Source organism: Acartia tonsa, chromosome 6 (assembly GCF_053477335.1).
Source record: "Acartia tonsa isolate MP-2025a chromosome 6, ASM5347733v1, whole genome shotgun sequence".
NCBI lineage: Eukaryota > Metazoa > Arthropoda > Copepoda > Calanoida > Acartiidae > Acartia > Acartia tonsa.
In genome coordinates, this window is record NC_137265.1 from 32,643,583 (window position 1) to 32,666,158 (window position 22,576).

The 22,576-nt window shown below is 35.0% G+C and overlaps 2 protein-coding genes across 2 annotated transcripts in view; one reads left to right on the forward strand and one right to left on the reverse strand.

The window, feature by feature from the left end:
• The window catches only part of nbs (nibrin), a 32,549-nt gene extending 21,817 nt beyond the window's left edge, over nucleotides 1-10,732 (forward strand). The window contains exons 8-23 of the mRNA XM_080164409.1: nucleotides 337-443; nucleotides 972-1,072; nucleotides 1,372-1,466; nucleotides 1,835-1,896; nucleotides 2,155-2,238; nucleotides 2,366-2,478; nucleotides 2,796-3,131; nucleotides 3,473-3,755; nucleotides 4,049-4,205; nucleotides 4,551-4,648; nucleotides 4,876-4,952; nucleotides 5,289-5,401; nucleotides 5,649-5,742; nucleotides 9,120-9,164; nucleotides 9,410-9,490; nucleotides 10,039-10,732. Of these exons, the coding sequence (XP_080020535.1) occupies nucleotides 337-443; nucleotides 972-1,072; nucleotides 1,372-1,466; nucleotides 1,835-1,896; nucleotides 2,155-2,238; nucleotides 2,366-2,478; nucleotides 2,796-3,131; nucleotides 3,473-3,755; nucleotides 4,049-4,205; nucleotides 4,551-4,648; nucleotides 4,876-4,952; nucleotides 5,289-5,401; nucleotides 5,649-5,742; nucleotides 9,120-9,164; nucleotides 9,410-9,490; nucleotides 10,039-10,128 (1,936 nt within the window). The 3' untranslated portion in view covers nucleotides 10,129-10,732. The remainder of the gene's footprint in view (nucleotides 1-336; nucleotides 444-971; nucleotides 1,073-1,371; nucleotides 1,467-1,834; nucleotides 1,897-2,154; nucleotides 2,239-2,365; nucleotides 2,479-2,795; nucleotides 3,132-3,472; nucleotides 3,756-4,048; nucleotides 4,206-4,550; nucleotides 4,649-4,875; nucleotides 4,953-5,288; nucleotides 5,402-5,648; nucleotides 5,743-9,119; nucleotides 9,165-9,409; nucleotides 9,491-10,038) is intronic.
• A 614-nt stretch (nucleotides 10,733-11,346) lies between these two features.
• Dip-C (dipeptidase C) lies at nucleotides 11,347-22,271 on the reverse strand. Its single transcript, XM_080164413.1, has 13 exons — nucleotides 22,146-22,271; nucleotides 21,711-21,840; nucleotides 17,946-18,050; nucleotides 17,729-17,802; nucleotides 17,488-17,620; nucleotides 17,023-17,099; nucleotides 16,668-16,816; nucleotides 16,127-16,194; nucleotides 15,765-15,901; nucleotides 15,390-15,493; nucleotides 14,637-14,895; nucleotides 12,008-12,120; nucleotides 11,347-11,782 (listed from the first exon to the last, which is right to left on the reverse strand). Exons 1-13 carry the CDS (start codon nucleotides 22,229-22,231, stop codon nucleotides 11,712-11,714), a joined length of 1,506 nt encoding a protein of 501 aa, XP_080020539.1. The 5' UTR covers nucleotides 22,232-22,271; the 3' UTR covers nucleotides 11,347-11,711.
• Between the last annotated feature and the right edge of the window lie 305 nt (nucleotides 22,272-22,576).

Genomic DNA, 22,576 nt, shown 5'->3' on the forward strand with positions numbered 1-22,576 from the left:
ATTATTATTTGTTTAGGTTGCCAGATGTTGATAAATATTTACCTCCAGTTTCTCCATCGAAATTATTATTATTTGATTAGGTTGCCAAATGTTGACAAATATTTACCTCCAGTTTCACCATCTGAAGTATTATTATTTGTTTAGGTTGCCAGATGTTGATAAATATTTACCTCCAGTTTCTCCATCGAAATTATTATTATTTGATTAGGTTGCCAAATGTTGACAAATATTTACCTCCAGTTTCACCATCTGAAGTATTATTATTTGTTTAGGTTGCCAGTTGTTGAAAAATATTTACCTCCAGTTTTTCCATCTAAAGTATTATTATTTGTTTAGGTTGCCTGATGTTGATAAATATTTACCTCCAGTTTCTCCTGCTGAAGTACAACTCAAAGATCCAGATATTAATCTTCATGTTAATCCAGCCAGGAAAACACTTTTCAAGGAATTCATTATTTCATTAGCTATATTTTGAGAACTTAGAAGTTATTCCATAAGTTACTTTGTCTGTCAGTTTAGGGATTTTTGAAAGCTTAGTATTCATGATAGGCCTTATAGAATACGCCCCTAGAGGCTTCTACTTTTAATTTTAAAAAGAAAAATTTAAAAAGTAGGTGGGATTTCTCCTGGAACAGTGAGTACCCTTTCCCAAAATATATAAAACCCTTCTATGGACTTCTAAGAAGATTCACTGTAAATCAATTCATATATCGGTCAGCAGTTTGCGAGATCCAATGCTACAGACTTGTACTTATAAGGATTTTTGTGAAAATTTTCCTGAAGTAAGAATATTTTAGCATATTGCCTTCTATTAATTTCATCATTATGAAAGCAATGTAATTTTTCTTCTGTTTGTTAGTGTGCAATAGCATATCAGAGAACTGGGAATAAAAATTAAAAGGCAGATTAGGTTTACTTTGACTACAAGTTATTATTCAAGTTGTAGTTAGCAAGAAATAATGACTTTCTGTAGGGCAAAGAATTTGTTTTTCTGGATAATTCTAATAAAGATCTGTACGATGTTTTGAAAGAAACTGGTGCTAAGGTTGTTCATGTAAACCAGGAAACACAGGTGATAACCAATTTGTTAGTAGCACCGCTACTGTGCTTACGTACGGAAAAGTCACTTTGAAATGACTGCTTCAACAAATTATCTTATGCTATCACGCTGCCGCTTGCTTGTTGGCTTAAAAGTTTTGGGTACTTGTTGAATATTGAATTTGAATTGGTTCTAAACTAATAATGTCCAAATTTTGTTGATAATTATTGGGGAAATACTAAATATTTTTGTTTTTATTTGAATAAAAAATGATTAGTTGATGTCCAACTTTTGGCAGGTGTATAGATAAATTAATTGTTCTTGTACTTTAGGTTGCTGATCCAAGGTTTGACAGTAACGATGTAATAGTTGTTAAGCCCAGGGGAGAGGTGATGAGAGAATCGCAGATGACCGTCAGTGGACTGCTACAGGAAAAACAACATTGATTAATAAATTTTTTTTCTCCCAAATAATTACAAATTAAGGTGTAGTTGGAGGCAGTAAGATAAATATCCCTCAAAGTGCCTTTAAGAGCACAGAACCACCCATCCGCTCCTCCTTATTTTGAAATAAAGAGGGTGAGTGAGAGTGATTGGTAGTTTTTCGTTTCATTGTTTATTACTTTAGGTTATGATATTTTAGGTTATATTGGGTACTGAGTAGCCCCTTGGGAAAAAAATATTTGCCCTTATAATAACAAATAATAACTTCAAATCCATTAGGTAATGTAATTATAATAAAATGGCTTACAGGTACTCTCCTTATTATATACACTTTTAAAAATGTTGTTTAATCACAGTATTTGAAATCTGTAAATCGAATTTGTGTTGCTAATACTACAATCTACATGGCAATCAGTAAGTTTTTATTTAATAATGAACTAGTTTCACACACATACTATGTAGTTTCTAGAAAATTTATGCCCTTTTTTGCAGGGCTCTGCCACAGAAACTTTGAAAGCAAAATGCACATTTATTGCCCAGCCTTAGGTCATTATTTTTATCCTAGAAACCTATATACATTTGCATAAGTTCATTTTGTTTATTACCAAAATATCAATATTTACCATTAATAATAGAATACGCATCAAAACAAAACTTTTGTATAATATTAAGTGAAAGTTGATGCGAATGTGTGTATTAATAAGAGACAATCTGGAGGTCGACTTCTGTCATCCAGCTCCATTAGTTCTATTCCAGGTAAAGATTTTGTTCTTGTCATGACTAAAACAGTGTTTATTTCTGGGGGGGGGGGGGGTTAAATAGTGACGATTACCCCTTAAATATTAGATTTTAACCTTTCAATATTTTCTTGGAATTATTTTAGGTTCCAGTAATATTCGAGCCAGAGAAACTGAAAATATTTTGGGAGAAACCTCTACTGTAGCTACGGCTACAGTCACACCACCATGGGCACTAGAATCTTCTGATACAACTCAAGTAACATTTTCTTCCTTCTTATAGATAGTTAAATTGGTGTGAATCATTAAAATTGTTGTTTTATAAGAAAAAAAGTTAGGTAGAATGGAAATAAATTTGTGGAAGCAACCCAAAAATTTCAAATATTGAATTCCCCTCCCCCCCATTTCTACCCAATTTTTTTTTTAAGCTTGGATGTCCCTGCCTATATGATATAAAGATTACCCATCCCCCCCCCCCAAAAAAAAAATGAAAAAGCTTGGACGCCCTTGAAACCTACTTTGCTTTTTGATACGTTTATTAAAAAGCCTTTCATAACTAAACCTAACCTTTTTTAGGTCAATTCATCCAATCTTGTTTCCAAGAACCAGGATATCAGAAAAACTATGGAAAGGTCCAAGCCTTCATCAGAAACAAACACATCAAAAAGTAAAACCTCATCCAATGATGTAATAGAATCTATGATTCCGCCAACCAATAGAAACACAGAATCTATGATTCCGCCAACCAATAGAAACATAGAATCTATGATTCCGCCAACCAAAAGAAACATCGAGTCCTGTCTACCCTCGAGTAAAGGGCAATCAGGAGTACCAGAGTCAAGACCTAGCGCACATATTTCAGAATATAGCACTGCGTCTACTTTGAGATCAGTTGCTTCAGAAATTACTCAGGTTTGATACTTTTTACGACGTTCAGTTTTTTTTCACTTTCCACATTTATTTCCACAAAGAAATCTAGAACAATGGACAAAAAAAAGTTTTTTTGTTTGTCAGTCCGATACCTAGGTACACAAATTGATATGTAGAAATCAAACTAAATGAAATAAATGAATAAAATTGTTAGTTTGTTTTCTCTAAGCTAAGCAATACAGAACACAACCACTTTAATGTGTCCTTTTTTGGGTTTACTTTTACTCTTTATATCATGTACCTAATAGTGGCAGAAGGTTTTTTGAAACCTGTAATCGCTGTAAATTAACAAATCCTGATTTCATGATTTAATATTTATTCAGAAGAAAAGACCTCTGTCTATGGATAGTGATACAGAAGACCAAGAAAACAAGAGACCAAATGTTTCAGCCGCACTAAGCAGTAAACAGCCCACCAAAACCATTCAAATCGAACCAAAAATCCGCGAAATACCCAAAGCTAAATCTGCAATAGTTAATGATAATGATGGTTTCGGGGGTGACGGTGATGATGATTTGTTCAACTTTGATGAAGTAGAACAAATGACAGCTACCAACAAAGCAACAGCAAGTAATAAAGTTGCCAACTCAACTGTATTGACACAAGGTAATATTTTGTTAATGTAAACATAAGTAAATTCTCCAGGAAGGACTGTGGACAGGACAGTCATATGTTGATTAAGTTTCCCCTTCTAATTTGTATACATGTTTTTCTTGTTGTTTATGTTTATAAATATTTAACAATGAAATAGAGAAACAAAATTTATGAAAATGTTTACTGCCAAAAATCCTTACCCCAAACACTCAAAAATAGCTAAAACCAAGTTATGATATTAGGTTTCACACAGAAAGTTGCCCTACTATTTTTGAATATCTAAATAAACATTTTAATTTGACTAGGAATGTCTGCAGGCAAGCTGGCACCATCCCTTGGTCTATCCAACATCAAGAAGCGCAAAGCTAAGCCTGAAAGCGATGAAGACGACGTTTTTGGATTCGGAGATGATGATGATCTTAACAGCATTGGCGGTCCAACAGCTAATAATCAATTGAAAAGGTAAGTTATTTGTGGAGCTACTTTATAGCAAGGATTAGTCCGTCCTTACGTTAAAGTTAATATTTATGTGACACCCCAAGTGCCAACAATTTTAACTATTTAATCTATGTTGTACCTACAAAAGAGTCTGCAGAGCCGTCAATTTTGTAAGCAATTTGTTTCTTTCTGTCTCTCTCCATATACTTCTTATTCTCCCTTCCTTTCGCTCTCTCCCTATCTTTCTTTCTCCATCTCCACCTTTCTTTTATGACTATGGTTGTTGCAATTTTATATCAATACTTCACTTAATTGATATGAAAAATTGTAAACATTTTGCTTAGCTTAAAACTAATCTTATTTTTTAAGGCTTAAAGAATTAGAGAAACCTAGCCAGGCATCTTCAACTGATTACAGTCCCCTACCTAAATTATCAGCAGTAAAGTTGGAACAAAATAATTCTTCAGGCAGATACATGAATTACTGTGCATTGGATGGTCCAATAAGTATCATTGTCAAGTTTTTTTTACAACTTAATTCTCTTTATTTCTATTTCTGTTGCGCGTCTTATATTAAATTCTCCTTGTGTTTTGAAGATTTTTTTTTTATAAATGGATACCTAACTCAGTGATACAAAAACTATTGTCAAATTAGCCCCCAATACACAATAATTAAATTATGTATCTAACTGCAGGACCATCGTCCAACAGCACGATGTCTAATCCCTCTGGCGGTGCTGCTGTGGTTGATACTACCGGATTTTTTAAAAAGGTGTGTTTTTAGTTTTATACATTGAATGTCTATTAGAAATTGTAGGTGTATTATTACAACAATTTCAATTTTACTGAATTTCAAGTAGACATTTTATGATATCTTTCTTTTAAAAAAAGTCTCTTAATTTTGACATGTTTTTTTTATAATTTCATAGTTATAGGTATTTTGTTGTTGTGTGAACTGATATTTTACTGCATTATGTAACAGCTTTTTCAAATTCCCCAAATGAACTAAATAGAATACCTGGAGTGATAAATTACATAAACTGAAGAAAGGTAGAATATGTTTGTTTAAGGGCTAAAAAGTGGAGCAATTTTCAGCCTTTAATTTTAGAACCCAGTAAAGATGGAAGATGAAGAAAACATGAGCCACCTAGCGGATGAATTTTGCACCATAATTGTAGTGGATCTTATCAGAGATAAAAATAACACTACTTCTAGATCAGGGTGAGTGTAAAAAACTAGTTATTATTTTTAATCTATTGACCTTAATTGAAACGACAGAGAATTTACGTACAAAGAATGATTAGATATTACAAATAAATTAGTTAGATATTTGTTTATGAGGCTAGATAATGAAACTATTAATTTAATTAGCGAAGCTTATATTTAAGTCACTGATGTTGGTCTGTCTTTTAAACAAAATTTGTTTCAACGCGTGCTAATTATTTCACTTTCATTATTAATTGTTCAGAATGAGTGGTATGCACTGCCTATCAGCAGGGGATACCACACTCAATAATCAATCTTCATTCTTGTCACAAGGAACTAAGAACTTTCAGAAACAGGTAAGGGGGGAGGCTTGAGGGCGGAAATATTATAATAAAGAAATTTTAAATTATTTGCTATTCGATTAGTTGTTGTTGTATTGGCTGCTCATAGTCCATTTTTGTGTCCGGTTCGTCATCAGTAGGTGGGGGAGGGGAGGCTTATGGAGGGGGCTCTGGAGGGGGGCGTTGTAGAGGAGGAAGGCTGGTGAAACTTGGGTGTGATGATAGGAAGGCAGCTACAAGGGTGGGATTATGCCAGAGGTCAATGGGATTAAGGTTGGTGGGGTTATTAGGGCAGGATGGGCAGTTGGGTGAAAGAGAAGCGTTGATGGAATGCAGGTAACTTTGGAGCTTAGGACAATAGTTGGATCTCAATTGGGAGAGGATGGTTCTGTAGTGCCTAGGAAGTTGGATCTCAGAGGGGTTGATGTTGGGAGGGGCGTGGTTAAGGACAGGATTAGGGGGATAGGAATTGATGGCTAGGGTAACTGCAGAGGTGTGGAGTCGGGAGATGGTGGATTTGTAATTTGCAGGGAGGAGAGTGTTCTCAGGGGTGAGAAATGGTTGGAGAGTCGGGAGGAACATGGATTGGAGGGTGGATTTCTTGGATCTAGGACCAGGAGGGGTTGTGACATTGGGGAAGGATGGGTGGGAGGGACGGAGGGAGGAGGCCAGGTACTGGGTGCATAAAAGGGAGAGGTGATTCCGTACTGGTAGGATTTTAGTTTCTTGGTGGAGGTGGCTAATGGGGGATTTTTTGGTGGAACCAGTACAGATGCGGAGGGCTTGGTTTTGGAGGACTTGGAGTTTATCAATGTTGTTTTTGGAGGTGTTAGGAAACCAGACAGGACAGGCATAGGTGGTGATGGGGCGGAGGAGGGTGTTGTAGGTGGTGAGGAGGGTCTCCTTCTGGTGGCCCCATTTGGTGCCAGCCAGACATTTAAGGATTCTGAGGCGGGAGGAAATTTTAGAGGAAATGGTGGAGACATGGGAACTGAAATTGAAAAAGGTGTCAAAGGTAACTCCAAGGATTTTAGGGGTTTTCTCAAGGGGGAGTGTGGAGCCGTTAATTTGGACTTGAGGATGGAGGTTGGATTGGTGTTTACGGTCAGGAGTGAAAAGGGTGACAGTGGATTTGTTGGGGGCGATGGAGAGGCCATTGGTGGAGGCCCAGTCAGCGATTAAGGAGAGGTGGGAGTTGATGGATTCGACTGACTGGGGGATGTCAGGAGAGGAGTAAAAGGAGTTGAGGTCATCGGCATAGGAGGAGGTGGTGGCGGGGGGGTTGTGGGGGGCATCTGCTATGTAGAAGTTGAAAAGGACGGGGGAAATAACAGAGCCTTGGGGGACACCAGTGTGGACAATTTTGGGGGAGGAGTTGGAGTTTTGGTAGGAGCAGAAGGCCATCCTGCCACGCAGGTAGCAGGATAGCCATCTGATGATGTTTGGATGGAGGTTTGATGAGGAGATTTTTTGGAGAAGGAGATGGATTGGGATTCAATCAAAGGCTTTGGAAAGGTCAATGGAAGCTACGGTTGTGCGGCTGGGGGGGAGGTTTTGGTTGAAACCGTTAGCAATGGAGGAGGAAAGATTAAGGAGTGAGGATGTGGTGGAGTGGAGGGGTTTGAAGCCATGTTAAGTGGGGTGGGTGGAGAGGGATTGTTTAAGGTATGGGAGAAGGAGGCGTTCAAGGACTTTAGCTGCAGGACAGAGGAGGGAGATTGGTCGGTAGGAGGTGGAAAGGTCAGGGGGTTTACCAGGTTTGAGGAGGGCAATAATTTTGGAGAGCTTCCAAATGGCAGGGATATTAGCAGCGGAAATGGAGAGGTTGAAGAGTTTGGTAAGGTAGGAGATGCCATTTGGACCAAGGTGTTTGAGGTGGAGGATGTTGAGGTGATCAGGACCAAGTGCAGATGAGTTTGAGGAGTTTTTAATGGCTTCAAGGACGAGGGCAGGGGTGAAAGGTTGGAAATCTCTGTTGAGGCGGTGGTGGTGTCTAATTTTGCGGATAATTTTTCTGGAGAAAGGGTTGGAGGTGTGGCGGGAGACAGAGGTGAATTGTTTGGTAAAGGATTCAGCAATGTGGGCGTGGGAGGTGTGAACTTTGTTGTTGAAGGAAATGGGTTGGTTGGAGGGAGGGGAATTGTTTTTGCCAGAAAGGGATTTGAGGAGGGACCAGAATTTGGAAGGGTTGGTTCTATGGTCGGATTTGGAAAGGGTTTCTTGCCATTTTTTGTTGGAGTGTTGGTTAACTATTGAGGAAATTTGTTCATTGAGGATTTGGATTTGAGGATCATGGGGGTTAATTTCTCTTAAGGAGTCTCTTTGCTGGATAAGGGGCTTAGCAGACTGAGGGAGGGAGGGATTGGAGTTTTTGATGAAGCCAGCAGGGACTGTGTGTTTGGAGGCAGTTTGGAGGATTTGGCGGAAAGTGGCTTCACCTTGGGAGCAGGAGGAAGATTCAGGAAGATTTTCAAAGAGGGTTTCAGTTTCAAGGGTGAAGGTGTCCCAGTCTGCTTTACGGAAGTTGTGGAAGGTTTTGACAGGGCGGGGGTTTCTGTTGATTTCAGGGAGGGAGAGGAGGATGGGGAGGTGATCAGAACGGAGGGTGGTGAGGGTGTGCCAGGAGAAGTCAAGTGCAAGGTGGGCAGAGCATAGGGAAAGGTCGGGGGAGGTAGGTTGGCCGTTGGGGGGGAGGCGGGTGGGGGAGTCCTCGTTGAGGAGGCAGAGGCTGCTCTCATTGAGAGCTTCCAGCAGAGCCTCCCCACGATTCATGGCAGATTGGTCAAGGGTGATGGAGTTCCAGGCAGGGTTGTGGGCATTGAAATCACCGACTAGGATAAGGTCATTTGGGTTGTCAAAGAGGAGGTTAAAGTCAGGGGTGTATTGGGGGGGACAGGAGGAATGTGGAGGAAGGTAAAGGTTGATGATTTGTGTAGGAGAGCCATTGCGGGAAATTTGGATACCATCAATCTCTAGGGGGCCATTGGAAAGGTGATTGAGGTCAAGGTGGGTGAAGGGGATGTCATCGGCAATAAGGAAGGCTATTCCTCCACCAGGTCGGTCTTGACGATCCTTCCTGAGAAAGTTATAGCCAGGGAGGGGTTTGGGATTGGATTTGCTGGAGAGTTTGGTTTCTTGGAGGCAGGCGATGGGGATGTTATGGGTTGAAATAAGGTGGTGGAGTTTTAAAGATAATTGAGCAAAACCTTCTTTCTGCACAAAGAAAAAGCGACAAGCCAGCAGCGTTTTTTTTTCACTTGCTTTCTTGCTTTAAAATCATTTCACCAGGTTTTTTATTTTATTTTTTTTATATTAAAACATCCTATATTAAATTAAAATATTGATAAAATTTAAGATTGAATATTCCTCTATTTAAATTCTGTTTTATTTAGAGAGTACCACGACCTGAACAGAAAGTGCCACTTGTTAAAGCTTTGGTAAGGAAGTATTTTAATTATTGTATTTTTGACTCTTGTACAACATTTAATAATTGAAAGGGTGACTATTTTTTATTTTAGTTTATTAGTTAGGTAATGATCGAATATAAGTGATATTCTATATATAAACTATTTTTTAGCATTCAATGTTGTATAGATTAATTAGGCTTGAGATATTACTTTCTTTTTTTATTTACGTATCTGCGGACAATCAAATGTTCAATTTCAATATTTTCCTTTGTTAGATTCATGACGAACAGGACCGAAGTGTGGCTGATTGGTTGGTGCAGAATCCTGAGATTTCTCAGGCCATAGACCATGAAGAGGTATCAGAATATTTTCCTCTAATCTAAAAGGGGTTTGGCAGGTTGGAGGGTTTAAAATTATATAGGAAGCCTTGATGTAATCCCTAAAAGTTTGCTGTGGATGGCGATTTTACTACGTTTGTATTTGCAGTATGGCTAGTAAGTTTCAAGATTTTTGGCCTTTATAAACAACAAAAAAATATTATTCTCTGTACATATTTTAAATAAAAAGAATCTAAGAGTAAAGCTGCATTGCTCGGCAGCTGCGAGTCAGCCGTCTGTAAGCCTCATAGAAATCAAATTTAAACATTTTTGAAATCAGCTGCATGTCTAAACCTGACCCTAAACAGTAAACATGACTAACCCTCTTTTTAAAAAAGAATGTAAAGCATCTAAACGAGTTTAAATTTGAGGTTTAGGTGCGGATGGCGCATTGTAATTCTAAATATTTAAAAATATGTACAGAGAGCAATAGTTATTTGTTGTTTGGGTATTAAAGCTAAAAACCCTGAAATTTTTTCCAGTCCTGTAAATTTTGTTTACTAAATATTAATATATAAAAATTTCAGCGAGAAAAGGATGCATCTGAGGCTTTCTGGAGATTCCAAGAGAGTCAGTCACAACGACCAATATCAAAATTTGCTTACAAAGTGAAATAAAGCCCAAGAACAGGTTGATGACAGTTGATTTAATCCTTTTTAGCGCATTATTTATAGGCTACTAAATGTAAAAATACTCATATTAGGATGCAAAAGGTTATATTTATCGTCATTGTATTTTCCTTACTGATTAAAGTTTAAACATGTTTTAGCTGAATGTTCAATTCAATTAAAAACTCTAATTATTTAAAAAACAATCTAAATTACTCTTGAAATATCATGAAGTAAAGATATATTTCTTTTTATATTGAAATTAGAAAATAAAGTAAAATGAAGAAAAAAAATAGCAACAATTGAATAAGAACATATCTTAATTTTTATTGGCATGTTAATGTAGGTACATTTTTTCATCGTATAAATAAGGGGTGTGCATATTTTCTAACCAAATTGAATTTCTACCTAGAATTTATATTTTTAAAAAATATAAATATTTCTTAATATAAACAAAACACCCTTGTCTGCTATTGTTGTAAACAAATAAAAAATAGATTAATACGCTTATCAAATTAATTTTTATAATCATATTCAAAAGTTATGTAAATATATTTGGTAATAAAGTTAAATTGCTCTGTGATATTTTTTATGAAATATATATTCTCTAAAACATATTTTTTGTGTTTAGATAGGTATTTTTATTTAGCGCAACAACTCTACAATTCTCCTGTAATGGTCTTTTTGAACACAAATTAATATAAAATCTTAAAATTTTATTTAGACATGAATTAAATTTATTTATAATTATAGCGATAATACTTTATTTTACAGTTTGTCAGTCCGTAACGCAACGGAAATGTTTTCTCGGATGTTACTTAGTTTTAGGAAAGATTTTCTTTTTCGAATTTAGTATGCAACTCCCTTTGTCTGTCGCACATACTACAAAAGACATGAAATATTTTTGTTACAAAAAGGTAACATGTTTTTTCAATATGTTGTATACTTTACCCTTCTTTCTTTTTTCACGTGACTCATTTTTAGTGCAAAATTATCTGCATATTAACCAACTTTATCCGTTTGTCTGTCCATCCCAGCTCTTTTTGGTGCTTTCATAACTATTGATGTTGTTCTCCTCGTTTTTTATTAACTCTATAACAAACTGCCCACTTTAGGTTTTGCGCTTTAAATTAAAAAAATAAATTTTACAGTATTTGCGCTACTTACAGATATAATTGTTCTGGTAACATGAAATACATTTAATACAGAAATAAAACAAAAACGGCATCATTTTTAAAAAGTTGTATTTTTAAAATACTAAAAATGCATTTTATAAAAATTAGATATATAATTTAAAATTAGGTTTTATGTTTGAAATTTAAATACAATCAAAATTTACTTTTTGTGATAAAATACTTAACATAAAATTCTTATCATTGATTGAAGCAATACGAGTTTTGTCGTTCAATTTGTTATTGCTTGGAATTAAGAACAGCAAATTTTTAGTGGTTGGAATTAAAAACAGCACATTCTTATTGGTTGGAATTAAGAACAGCAAATTCTCATTGGTTGTAATTAAGAACAGCAAATTCTTATTGGTTGTAATTAAGAACAGCAAATTCTTATTGGTTGTAATTAAGAACAGCAAATTCTTATTGGCTAGGGTGCTTCTGATTGAGGAAAGAATCATCACCAGACATCCAAGCCTCGATCTCCTCCACAGTCCTGTGCAAACCAATGTCATACAAGGCAAAAAAATAAACATTAGTGAAACTTTTAACGTTAAAAAAAGCTAGTCCCACCAATAAAAAAAATCATGATTGAGACATATTTTTTTAGTATTCTTTTACTGAGTTGTATCTCATGTAAACACTAGTCAATACATTATCCCTAAACTTTAGAAGACTAAAGCCAAAATTCATCACAACATTTGTGATTGTATGAACATTCCTGGGCACAACACTCATGAGCTCAGTATGGTTGGCGTGAACAATGACGTCATCTTCAATCCTGACACCACCAGTTCCGCGGTACTCGTTGATCCTGTCAGCTACGATGAACCTAAAAATCGCATGTATTTGTACATTTAGACTAATAGAACAGACGCAACTCATTATTTCAAAACTTAAGACCAATCATTGTTTATGTAATTAACTCAATTAAGCTACATCTAGTTCAATACACCAAAAAAAGGCATTGTAGTGTACCTGCGATGAAAAATCTGGCACATCTGTTTTCTGTAGCAGGGTGGGGAAAACCAAGGTTTTTTTTAAAAAGCCCAACCCCACCCGTTTTTTTTTAATGAAACCCTGGGTTTTATTGGGTTTTTTGGTTTTTTTTAATCTAGGAGTCAAATATATTTCATATATTGATGATATATTAATGTTTAAGGTGTTATATACCCTTATTAGCAAGGTTGCGCACAAAATATTCTATTAAGGGGGAGGGAGGGTTAAAAGCTTCAAAATATGGAACCTTCTTCTCTATTCTTAAGCTGTCAACACCCCCCCCCCCCCCCCAAGAAATTATTAAGGCCTTCCCCTTTTAACATCTCTTTAATATGATTCTATGCACGCCATTGCATCTATTTCCTTTCATAAATTGTACACGGTTAGTTTTTTATTAAATGAATAAGTTAGGGTACAATGTTTGGCACTTTCGATATAAGTAAATGATAATAACAAAGCCACAGAATACGATAATACCTTCAGAAAAATCGATGAAAATAGTTTTCATACTAAATTTTGGTTTTTTATATTTTTTCTAAAATGTCATGACAGAAGATGCAAAATGTCGTCTTAGTTTTTTGAAAGGATTAATCTTCTCTGAAATCTAAATTATCAAAATATTTTTTTTGGTAAATGATTATACGATATATGTCAAACATTTTATCAGAAAGAAATATTTAAAATTGTGAAGTAGAAACCTGAATAATTTTTCTTGTGGAAATAGTTTTCTGCAAATGTTGATAAACATATGTCTGCTAGCATTAAGATGTTTGTACTGCCAATACACGTTGGGTTTTATTTAAAGAATTTCTTTAAAATGTTTTTTTTTTACATTGTATACCAATAACGCAATATTTGCTATCAGAAAACCCCCGACTAAGACTCGCCTACGACGATTGCTTTGTAATTTACATTTTTGAAAGTCTTTCCACAGTATACACAGCAAATTCTCTCTTTTTTAACTAACTTTCCGAATAATATACCTAAAGCATTTGAATTGACAAAGGCTATGCTAATATTTTTACTATTCAAGTTTATTTAATATTCTAATAAATAGCGCAACCCTCCAAGTTTATGACTACTTTTCATGAACATATGATGTAAAGAATAAGCTCTGACGCAATGTCATATAAGGATATTATAATATTCATTAAAAAAATTGTTATTTTTGCATATATGTTACATTTTACAGTGTTTTGTGGCTCAAAAGAAAGACAATTAAAAATTATTTCATATTATATAGTTTAAATTACATAAGATAACCTAGAAATAGTAAAAAATTCCCTTTCTTTTTTTGTCGCAAAAGAGAATTCAACAAAGATTTTCATTAAAAAACACCTTAGTGTAAAAATTAAAAAGTTTAAACATGGTCACAAAAAGATTCAATTAGTTTATTAAATGTTTCATTTTCAGCAAATGACGATTAATCTCTATTACAAAGAATAAAGTGTAAAAAGATATTCTCGTTTTAATTTTAAGCAACTTAAAATGCATTTTAATACCTTTTAATGATTTATTTTTTAAAACATCATTTTATAAAATGTTATTGATTTTTAAAGTTATATATTAGAATGTTTTTAAATTTTGTTAACATTTTGTTTTAAATGTAGAAAATTGGTAATACTAAACATTCAAAAAATGATTTTATTAAATTTTCATCACTTAAATTGCATGTTTGATGAAATTTTCAACTGATAATTCAAGAAAAATCGTTTAAGTTTTATTATAATTTACTTTGAAATGTTAAAAAAATATATTATTGTCAAAAATGTGGAAGTTATACTTTCCTCAAAAAAAGACCTAAAACATGCAAATTAACACGTGTAATGAGATTTTTTTTCTTTCAGGTTTAATTTTAAGTAATTATTGATATTTTTTGTAAAAAGGATTTTAAATAAAAAGTTTTAAAACTCGAGTTATGTAGTGGTTCTAAAAAGGTTGCGAATTTATGCAATTTTCTTGCAAAAAAAATTTTCTAGGATTTTGAAAATAGCAAAGGGTGTTATTAGACGTACTTACAGATACAATTGCTAAGTCATTTTGGCCAAACACTAAAATAAAGTTTTGACATCTGAGGGTCTAACCGTGTGTAGTGTTTTAGATGAAAAAATCAATTATGCTTATGTAATTTACACAATTAACATAAAATTTAACAAAGTGTTTAATGTAATTAAGTTTTAAAGGAAAGTAATTTCATAAACATTTGAACAATAGTAGAACATCATTTATATGATAAGTGATTACTTCAGATTTTTTTGAGTTTTAATGTCTTATAATTTTTAATATATTTGCTTATTATGATAAAAATTTTACTTGTTTATCTTTTAGGACCCAAAAATGTGGAAATACCTGTTAAGTTCTGGATCTTGAAGAGCTCTATCAATCAGGAAATCAATGAAATAACATCCAGGTTCAATAGTAAACACCATGTTCTCTTCCACCTGTCTGGCTGTTCGCAGGCTTCTCAACCCGGGCTGGGTATCTCTTTCTGGATGTCCATCTAGGTATCCACCAACATCGTGTACGTCGCATCCGATGAAATGTCCAAGTCCGTGGGGTTGGAAGACACGGCCAGCAAGGTTAACGGCCATCATGTCGTCAACGTTTCCTAGTTTAGGAATTAAAAATTAATAACCTTTTATATTATGATGCTCTTATTACATTAACATAAACTTAGATACAAAAGTTAAAAGGTCACGGTGTTCAAAGTTAATGCCTTTACTTTTGCAAATGAATCAAATAGAAAAAATTATCAGCACCAAAAATGATTACTACTGCACAAACTCCCCATTTCTCTTTTCTTTAACCTTCATCTAGAAATCTCTTTTGTCTATTTGGCATAATGCATATGCGATTGTAAAGTAAATTAACACAATGTTAATGATGTGTAACATGATATTTAAGAGTTACTAATAGTAATACTTACTGTTGGTCATAATGCCGACGGAAATATCAGACAAATTAGATCATACCATAACCTCTGAGAAAATTAGATGCTGTCAGATCCTTGATGGCAATTCTGTTTGCTCTTTTGATTTTTGTGACGAACAAACTGTTAGAAGGACAGACCCAATAAATAGAATAACTTTGTTATAAGCAAACCTGTAAGAACACCAGCAGCTGTCAAATCCTCGAGAACAACTCTGTTTGCCAGAAGATGCATCTCTCTCCAGGAAACACCAGGCTTCAGTGCAGCAAGAACAGCTCTAGGTACAAAGTTCATTCATCGCACATTTTTATAAGCTAAGTTCAAGGTGTTTTTTCCCCTTAATTTTTGGAAAAATGATGTTAGAAATGGACTTTCTGGTTATGATTTTAAAATTGCTACGTTTTTTAAATCGTACCTTACTGTTACATGAATCGCCATGTGTAAACTAACTATTGCAGCTAACCGTTACGGACAAACGTATGGACATAAAGACCCTAACTATAGAAAATCTTAACTTTAAATTTATTTTTATGAAATGATAGGTTCACCTATTAGCTCTCAACACAGCGTTGTAAACAATCTTCTGTTTGTCTGTAAATTTTCCATTGACGGGCCAGCTACAGGTCACATCAGAACAGAAACAATAATACTCGGCTCCAAAGTCGAACAGCACCATATCGCCATCCTGCAGAAATAAAGATTCTTAGTAAAGAAGCTACTCTATAATCCTCTTTGTCTGTATGTCCGTTCGTCTTTAACGCTATTGGAGAAATGTGATTTTCTCGACTGCTATTTATTTTAGATGGATGATTTTTGGGAGAAAATTCCCTATAGTTATAAATGATTTAGGTGCGTTGGTCATGTTTTTTTCAGATAAAATTTCTCTGAATAAAAAATATCAATATATTACCCTAATAGTTTGATCATTAGGTGCACCCGCGTGGCCATAGTGAAGAACAGCACCGCTAGCTCCACCCCCTGCAATAACATTGATTAGTCATAGTGTCTTAATGTGTGGACAAAATAAACTAAGAGTAACCATGGAGTTGGTTGATCTATCCTTAAAAAATGTTTTTAAAATCATAAAACGTCCATGAATTTTTTTCTGACTATAAAAATCTCCAAGTAAAAAGTATATGAATATATCATAATCTTTTTTAAAAGGTTTGCTTCTTTCTTTAATTGGGCGTTAAGTTGCCCCTAGATACTAAAAATATTGGACATAAGGATAGTTCAAAATATTAAAACAATATATAAAAGTAGATGGATTTGTGTTTATTAGATAGGGTCTCGTAAATAGCATAAACTTTAAGTATAAATTAAGCATTGTAGTGCTACGGGGCAAGTTCTAAGCCACTTCTCGTGGTGGGTCCAACTACAAAATTAAATACCTAATGCTCAATGTATAATTCTGAAAAAATCCAAATTGTATTATAGTGTAATGTTTATACCTGCGATGCAAGTGTAGCAGACATGGCGGGCCCCGCCGTAGAAATAGGCGTGATGGAGGAAGGCCGCCTCCGCCTGATATTCCCGCATTCCAGGTTTGATGGTGCGCATCACGTGCATGTGCGCCAGGCTGGAGATTTTGTTAGCGTACCTGATCATTTTTAAAACTTGAATATTTTATTTGTTTTCTTTTGAAATTTATATACTAATGAAAACACTGCTGTAAAAATGGTGTTTTTACAATGATTTTTTTTGTAGGTAGATAAATAACGGAAAAAATATCTAGCTAACAGGTATAGTAATAAATCACACAATATGTTCAGTCATATGTTCGATCACTCTGTCTGTCAATCATACCTGAGAGCGTCCATTTCCTCTGGAGTCTTTATGACACGCAGCTCAGCAATTTCTGGATGTAAGATGCTTCGGTTCACCTAGAATGATTTAAAATGATTTGAAATTAAAATAAGCATTAATCTAATTCAGAACTTTGGTCATTTTTTTCTTGTTTAAAAAATACATATACCTAGCATTCTGCTTATCATGTACGGTTTTGAACCTCAAACTAAAGGTACCATATTTTAAATCAAGGTCTCGAGCTGTGCTGCTCTGTTGAGGTTAGTAGATTCACAATTCAATATAATATTGTTTTCTTATTGGTTTTGTTTGAGCAGGTATTTTATTAATTTTCATTAGTTTACAACCAAAAATGTAAAGTTTTTAATAAAAATTGTAAGCGGTTGATTTTTTGTACACCCTTTATATCTAGACAGAAATTAATGGTATATGTAGACATGCCAAAGACACACGAACACTAAATACCTGGAAATTTGACATGCCATCAAAAGCTGCTGGGCGGGCAGTTTTGCCAGAATCTGTGTTAGGTCCCTCCAGCAACAGAAGGTTGCCTCCAGAGACCAAGCTCTTCAGGTGGTCAGACATCTCATCAACATACCTGACAAATAAGAACAATTAGGTACAAATGTAGTGAAGCTTCAAACAAGGAAGATAAACCAAAGGTAGACTTTACACTTTAGTATATAATGGAAGGTTAATTTCTTACCTGACTTCGTCCACACAGTATCTCTGTTTAATTTCTTCAGCTGAGGGAATATGTCCCATTATAATGGCATAGTCCTATAATAACAAATAATTAAATTAATTAGAAAAGTTGTATATAATTTCATGGATGAAGCAATTGAAAAATCTAACTTTTATGATTTAAGTCGTGCATCAATTAAGACTTTTAAACAAAGTTCTTACAATCAAACAGTGCATACCTCAGGTAGTCTGGGCTGATAGAGAATAGAGCGTCCAGTAGCAAGGTCCACAGCTCCATAGAAATCAGGCTCCAAAACTCCAAAGGTCCAATGAAAGTAAGATTCCTATTTTAAAAAAATATTAATTTCATTATTTCATTTGAAAAGCGTTGGTAAGAGGAAAAGAAGAAAAACAGTCTAGAACAACAATCATTATATTTTTTCTAGTTTTGTTTGCCAGTAATAGAATTAAGGGCAGGAGGTACTTCTTGAAGTACTGGGGGATATTGACGTCTCTCCCCTTACCAGTCACCCTTCCTTCCAGGGATATGAAAGGTTTGCGTAGGACTAACTATCCTACCTGTAAAAAATCTCCACAGTTACAGAAACCACCCACAAAACCTCAAACACTTATGGCTTTAACACAGCCAGAGGTGTGCATGAAACAAGAACTGTTGGAACTGATGCTCAGTTTACTGAGAATATGAAAGATGATGGTGAAATCCGAAAGGAAGCTATCAACTTGATGACAGGACCAATAAGTTCTAAGCAAAGCTGTAAGATAGGAACCTGGAATGTTAGAACAATGTATGAGTCAACTAAAACAGCCCAAGTAGTTAAAGAAATGACAAGTTACAATATCGGAATACTTGGAATTGCAGAATGTAGATGGACAGGACAAGGACAAACCACAACCAAAGATGGCCACCTAATACTTTATTCTGGTCATGAAAGTCAACATATGTATGGGGTTGCTATAATTATCCAAAAACGACATGTCAATTCACTAATAGACTGGAAACCTATATCAGACAGAATAATTAAGGCTAGATTCCAATCAAGGCACTGCAAGTTGACCCTTATCCAATGCTATGCCCCAACAAATGACAAAAGTGAAGAAGTAAAACAAGAGTTTTATGATCAACTGCAATCAATCAGAAACTCAGTACCCAAACATGACATGTGTCTAGTTCTTGGAGATATGAATGCTAAAGTAGGAACCAGGACTGGAGTGGAAAATGCAATGGGACACTTTGGCATAGGTACAAGAAATGAAAATGGAGAACTTTTACTTGATTTCTGTTTAAATAATGATATGGTCGTAGGAGGTACATTATTCCAACATAAAAACATTCACAAATATACCTGGACAACACCTGATGGACAAACAAGAAACATGATTGACCATATTATGATCAATAGAAAATGGGTCAAGTCAATGCAAGACTGTAGGAGCTATAGAGGAGCCGACATATTCAGTGACCATGAACTAGTTGTCAGTAAGATTAAATTAAAGCTGAAGCGTACTGGCCATGATAAAAAGAGTGAGATTGGTAGACAATATGATTCTTCAAGATTAAAGGACCCAGTGATAAAGAATGAATTTGTCTTAAAACTCAGAAATAGATTTCAAGTCTTAGAGGATCTAAATGACGAGACTGAGAGCACATGGACTTCAATTAAAGAAAACTTTCAATCTACTGCTAAGGAAATCCTAGGACACAAGAAACCAGAGAAAAAGGACTGGATCTCTGAAGAAACATGGAACAAAATAGAAGAGAGAAAGAAGCTTAAAAACAAAATTCATAATGCTCAACATTTGGCTGACATGGGCAATTTAAGAGCTGAATATACTGCTAAAGACAAAGAAGTCAAAAAGTGCACAAGGAAAGACAAGAGAGATTACATTGACAATCTGGCTGAAAAGGCCCAGAGAGCAGCTGATTTCGGTAACATGAAAACAGTGTACAACATAACCAAGCAATTAAGTGGCAAATATAACAACAAGAGTGGTGAAACTATCAAGGCTAAAGATGGTAAATTACTCACTACAGAAAAAGAAGTTGCTAAAAGGTGGAAATCGCATTTTGAAGAAGTGTTGAACAGACCTGAACCTGAAATTACTGCTGAACCAGAACCAGGACATGAAATAGACATAGACACACGACCACCAACTATTCAAGAAGTTAAAGCTGCTATACATAGTCTAAAGAATGACAAAGCACCTGGACCTGACTTGATAACTGCCGAAATGCTTAAGGCAGACATAGATCTTTCTGCTAGCACTCTGACTGATCTCTTTGATAAAATTTGGAGACAAGAAAAGATACCAACTGACTGGTCTAAAGGTATAATCATAAAACTACCTAAGAAGGGAGATTTGAATAATTGTGATAATTGGAGAGGAATTATGCTGCTTTCTATCCCAAGCAAGGTCCTATGTAAAGTTATTTTAAACAGAATTGATGAGAAAATTGACAATAAACTAAGAGAAGAACAAGCTGGATTCCGTGCTGGAAGAGGCTGTGCTGACCAAATTTTCACCCTTAGGACAGTTATTGAACAATGTGTTGAATTTAACAAGCCACTCCATGTAAATTTTGTTGATTTCTCTAAGGCCTTTGACTCCATACACAGACAAACACTCTGGAAAATACTAAGAAGTTATGGTATACCTGAAAAGATGATAATTATGATAACTAAATTTTATGACAACTTCCAAGCCTGTGTTTCAGTTGGAAACAATAAGACATCTGATTTCTTTAAAATAAGCACTGGAGTTAGACAGGGATGCATTTTATCACCTATTCTATTTATATTGGTCATTGACTGGGTGATGAAGAAAACCACAGAGGACAAAAAACGTGGTCTCCAGCTGGGCATACTAGGACACCTAGAAGATCTGGACTTTGCTGATGACCTGGCACTGATTTCAGAAACAATTAAACATCTACAAGCTAAGACAGATAGACTAGTCAAATACGCAGGACAAGTGGGGCTCTTTGTTAATGTCAAGAAGACTGAAATTATGAATATACCTACAAACCCTGATCAAACTATAACAATAAATGGTGAACAATTGAAACAAAGCAACAAATTCACCTATTTGGGGAGTGTTATCAGCAGTGAAAATGGCTCAAAAGCTGATATTAAAACCAGGATTGATAAGGCTAGGGTTGCTTTCAACAGTCTACACAACGTTTGGAATTCAAAGAAACTTGCTCTGAAAACAAAAATCAGACTTTACAACAGCAATGTGAAATCAGTTCTTCTTTATGGAGCTGAATGCTGGAGAACTGTGAAAACTGAAACAAATCAACTTAATGCATTTCACAATAGCTGCCTAAGAAGAATTTGCAAAATATTCTGGCCAAACAAAATATCAAACATTGAGCTGTATGCTAAGACCAAGTGCAATAGTATTGAAGCAGAAGTGCAATTTAAAAGACTAAGGTGGCTAGGACATGTGCTTAGAATGGAACAAAATAGGTTTCCAAAAAAGTGCTTAAAATGGAACCCACCACTGGTAAACGTAAACGGGGACAACCAAAAAAGACCTGGAGGCGGAGCACTGAAAAGGACCTCTTTAATTTGGAATTAACATGGGGAGAAGCTGAAGCACTTGCCAAAAAAAGGAATTCATGGAGGAGCAGGGTGGCCGTATTCTCTGGACTCCACAGTCCAAAAGAGAGACGCGCCTGAACTGAACTGAATAGAATTAAGTCATGAATATGATATTATTATGAATTAGCTGGTTAAAACAAGATTTGAAATACCTCATATGTCTTACTGTAGGCTTCATCAATTAATGTGGACTAGAGTAGGACACCTGTCACACTCAGGATAGGGGTAAGTTATAATAAAAAAAGCACTGGACATGAAATAATCGTTGGTTAAGAATGTAAATCTAAGATATTGAATTATACATTTGATGTGACATCTCTATACAATATACATGACAACATTTTAGTCCTCAAATCACCAACAGATGACTGACATGATTACCTGTCTAAAAACTGGTCCAACATCACTGCTGTCCCCCTCACACCTGCCCTGGTCACCTCCACCCTGCAGAAGGACAACACTTCCCCCAGGAACAGCAGAATTACCCTTCAGTTTTTCTACTAGCCTCTGCCTAGTCAATGAAAAATATGATTGATTACAAGGATAGGACAATAGAATATATATCAACAGTAATACCCTTTCCTAACAAAAACACAGTATACTACAGTTGTAGTGAGTAAGATAAATGAATAATTGATAGGTATAACAAAGTTTTCCATTTTTAACAGACATTTTAAAACATTCCTTTGATTGATCTTTAAAATATTGAAATCTTTTTCATAGATTTAAAAAATGACATTAAACAAGACTCAGGCGGAGAGACGAACAGCTATCATCTAGTTATAGAGTAGGCTGCACTTCTAACAACAATTCTACCTGTTTTTAGCAAAAAGTTGCATAGGTATATTTGCTGTGTTTTGCCCCATAGAGAAAAATCCATCACGGGGGTTTGCTTCGGCCATTTTTATCTAAAAAATGATAACTTACCTAGTTGTGATACCTAAAATAACCTAGTTTTGTTTCTCAAACTATTTAAAAATACAAAAGTTATTATTATTGAGACAATATATAACACTTTCAGCATTCACTGACAATATGCTACTTCCGGCTGGTATAACTATATATCAACCCCTTTTTCGCAATCCTTCCCCATCCTACTGTAGGAACGAACTGACTAATAAATGAGAACCATTGTAGCAACCTACGTTGACGACAAAAATCTCCACTATCATAATATTCACGTATTCTATATGACAAATGTACACACATACATACAGACAGTTTATAAGTATAAAATAAAGATAATA